Source organism: Arabidopsis lyrata, assembly GCF_000004255.2.
Source record: "Arabidopsis lyrata subsp. lyrata unplaced genomic scaffold ARALYscaffold_300, whole genome shotgun sequence".
NCBI classification, from domain to species: domain Eukaryota; kingdom Viridiplantae; phylum Streptophyta; class Magnoliopsida; order Brassicales; family Brassicaceae; genus Arabidopsis; species Arabidopsis lyrata.
The window spans coordinates 7,001-10,133 of NW_003302338.1; the positions used below are offsets into that span (position 1 = coordinate 7,001).

Below are 3,133 nucleotides of genomic sequence, written 5' to 3' on the forward strand. Positions count from 1 at the left end.
ATTGGTTCCTAATTTACAAAGAATTTTGAATAAAATCATAGAAAATAAACAAATGAATGATTATAAACTATTGCTAGAGAGTTTTTTAGAGTTTTCTATAATCTTGCTGATTAGTATTTCATAATCTTGTAAAGTTTCCCAAACAATTTCTCTATTTTGATGATACTTTTCATAAACCAATAACATAATAATTTAATTCATTAACAATCATAGATTCTAATGTTTTAATAGAATAACACAAAACTTTTAATGACTTTATAAAAGTATCAATCCAATAACTCAAGATTTATGAAGATTTTAGATTACTTTTTACAAATCTTAAATTAATAACACCAAACTTTAACAAACTTTTAAAAAATCTTGATTGAATAACAAGAGATTATACATAACATTTAAAATCACTAAAACTCTATTTAAATCACAAACCAATAACACCTCCTAAGTTTGTGTTTTATTAATTTCCTTTTGATAAATTTATTGAGTTGTCTCATTTTTTTCTTTTTAATAATCTACCAAAAACTGGTTTGTATTTTTCCCTCTAATTAATTTGACTCTTTAAGAATCAGTTTTAGACTTTTAGTTACTAATTTATTGATTTGACTATTTAATCTACCAAAAACTGGTTTGTATTTTTCCCTCTAATTAATTTGACTCTTTAAGAATCAGTTTTAGACTTTTAGTTACTAATTTATTGATTTGACTATTTTTCCTTTTTACAATAATTATATATGGTAAGATCATTACTTTGTGAGTCAAATAACTTTCTTATATAGATGATTCACACGAATATAGATATAGTGTGTAAAACAAAAGATGATATCCACCAAAGCATATAGACTCTTCCTGGTCTCCTTAGCCTTAGCCTTGATCACAACCTCTTCGTTATCTTTCGCGGCTCAAGTCTTCACCATAGAGATAAGCAACACCCTTGCACCTGGCTCTAATCCAATCTCCATAAGCTGCATCTCGCCCCAAAGAGACACTTGGTCCACGGTGTTATCTCGAGGTGCGAGTTTCGATTTTCACTTTGACACAAACCAATCAGTTAAATGGAGTTGCGACATCTCATCGGGAGCCAGAAAGAGTAGTTTCGTCATCTTTGATCTTAATAGAGACAAATCAAGATGCAAAACCGATGGTTTATGTCTATGGCAAATCAATCCTGATGGTTTCTACCTATATGTCGCTTCTATTCAAAAATACCAAAAGCAATTCAATTGGTGATACACCAAACAATATGCATTGTGTTATTGTATCGTTGAGTCGTATAATATAATATATAATAATAATAATAATAAGATTTCTAAGGTATTTTAAAATTTATGTTATGATTTAGTTCATAAGAAATCACAAAAAAAAAAAAAACTTGGTTTAGGTGCCGTAACGAAAGGATACGTAAAAAATTCGTTTTTTTTTATTTCGTAAAAATGAAAATCATATATATGAAAATTGGCTAACTCTTTCCATATTAATGCCATGTTATCATTCCAAAGGCTGATTTACGTCATCATCATAAATTTCTTAAATTATATTTTTTTCTTTAATTAAAAATTATTAAATTATCTAACTCTTAAAATCTGAAATAATTGCGGTAGCCGATGCGTTTCATCATCCTTTCGTTTTTTCAATAGAATTTCATCATTACATATATAGTTTCCAACACTTCAATAACATCACCTTCGCCTTAGGGAAAAAGAAAATGCTTGCATGTAAACCTGGTATTCATCACTTTACATTAAATTTTGTTTTTGTAATGCATTCGCATGGTGATATATGGACCATTACTGATGGTGTATATATATCTATGGATTTTAGCTCACTAGTGTGTCGTGATAAGATATATTATTTTTGAAAAATATTTGTAAATATCTCATTCTTGCATTTTGATGATTATATGCTAGCTATTTGTAGAAAAAATTATCTCTTTATTTTGATACACTGAATGATTCATTTAGCTAACTTTCTTTTTTGTCAACAGATTCTTGTTTTTTATATGGAGAGGGTTAACAAACATTCATATACATGATTCAACAAAAATAAGGATGATCCTAAAATGATGATCATTGTGGTGCTCTAATCAAAAGAAGAAAAATAATAACCAGTATGGTAATTGGTTAGGATCTTGATGGGTTAGTAGGAAAATTGATAGAAAAGAATTAGACGATTTATCATATTTAAGTTCCTTGAGATTTAAGCTAGATGAACAACCAACTTACAAGACATTTTGGAAGCAAGCTTTTTTGATTGTGATCATTTTATTGGTTATTAACAAGATCAAAAAGTTATATTTACCCAACAAATCAAATTTTATAAGAACATACCTTGTGGTTTTTATATAGCTTTCATTTCTATTTTTTTTATAACTGTAGTTGGTTGGTTACACACAAAGCACTTCTTGTTATTCGTGTGATGCTGCATCATTATTCATTACATAAACAAACTCTTTAGTTTCACAAAAATGGCTCACCTCAAAAAAAAAAAAAAATAATAAAATAAAAAAAATATGGCTCACGGACCAAAAACAGATTCATAATAATTGTGATTTAACTAACTTTATCATACCTTTAAAGCACAATGCTCACATTAGTAATGCGAGGCGCGGCCCAAGTGGATAGGGTAGAAGTGCTTGGACCTAAGGCTCACCAACATTTTGTAAAAAAACCTTGGACAAAAAGGTCCAATTTATTTTAAAAAATATTTTAAATAAAGCCCCAAAACAAATTTTAATATGAATTAAAGCCCAAGACATTAAAAATTATAGCATATAATTGATGAAAAACTCACAAAAAACATAAATTATAATAAAAAGCCCAAATATTTTTTTTGCACTAAGGTACTGAATATTGCTGGGCCGGGACTGAGTAATGCTTGCATTTGGTGCAACTGGATCAACAAAAGGCTCTTTGCAAATGAAGCAAGCAACAGACAATGCATCTTCTTATTCTTCGTCACTGTTGTCAGCGTTGTCATCATCTTCATCCTCAACTCCTATAGCATTATTTCTCTTCCTAACATTTTCCGCTTCTTCACATTCTTTCTCTATTTGCCATACCGGTTTGTAATCCCCACGGTCATGCAGAAGTTACAAGAATCTCCATATCCAAAGTATCATGTTTCTTTGTAATCCTTGCAT

General features: G+C 29.2%; 1 protein-coding gene across 1 annotated transcript; it reads left to right on the forward strand.

Moving 5' to 3' along the window:
- The first annotated feature begins 697 nt into the window (after positions 1–697).
- On the forward strand, positions 698–1,311 carry LOC9298672. The gene has a single exon (XM_002862549.2). It carries the CDS (start codon positions 814–816, stop codon positions 1,222–1,224), a length of 411 nt encoding a protein of 136 aa, XP_002862595.1. The 5' UTR covers positions 698–813; the 3' UTR covers positions 1,225–1,311.
- Positions 1,312–3,133: the final 1,822 nt, after the last annotated feature.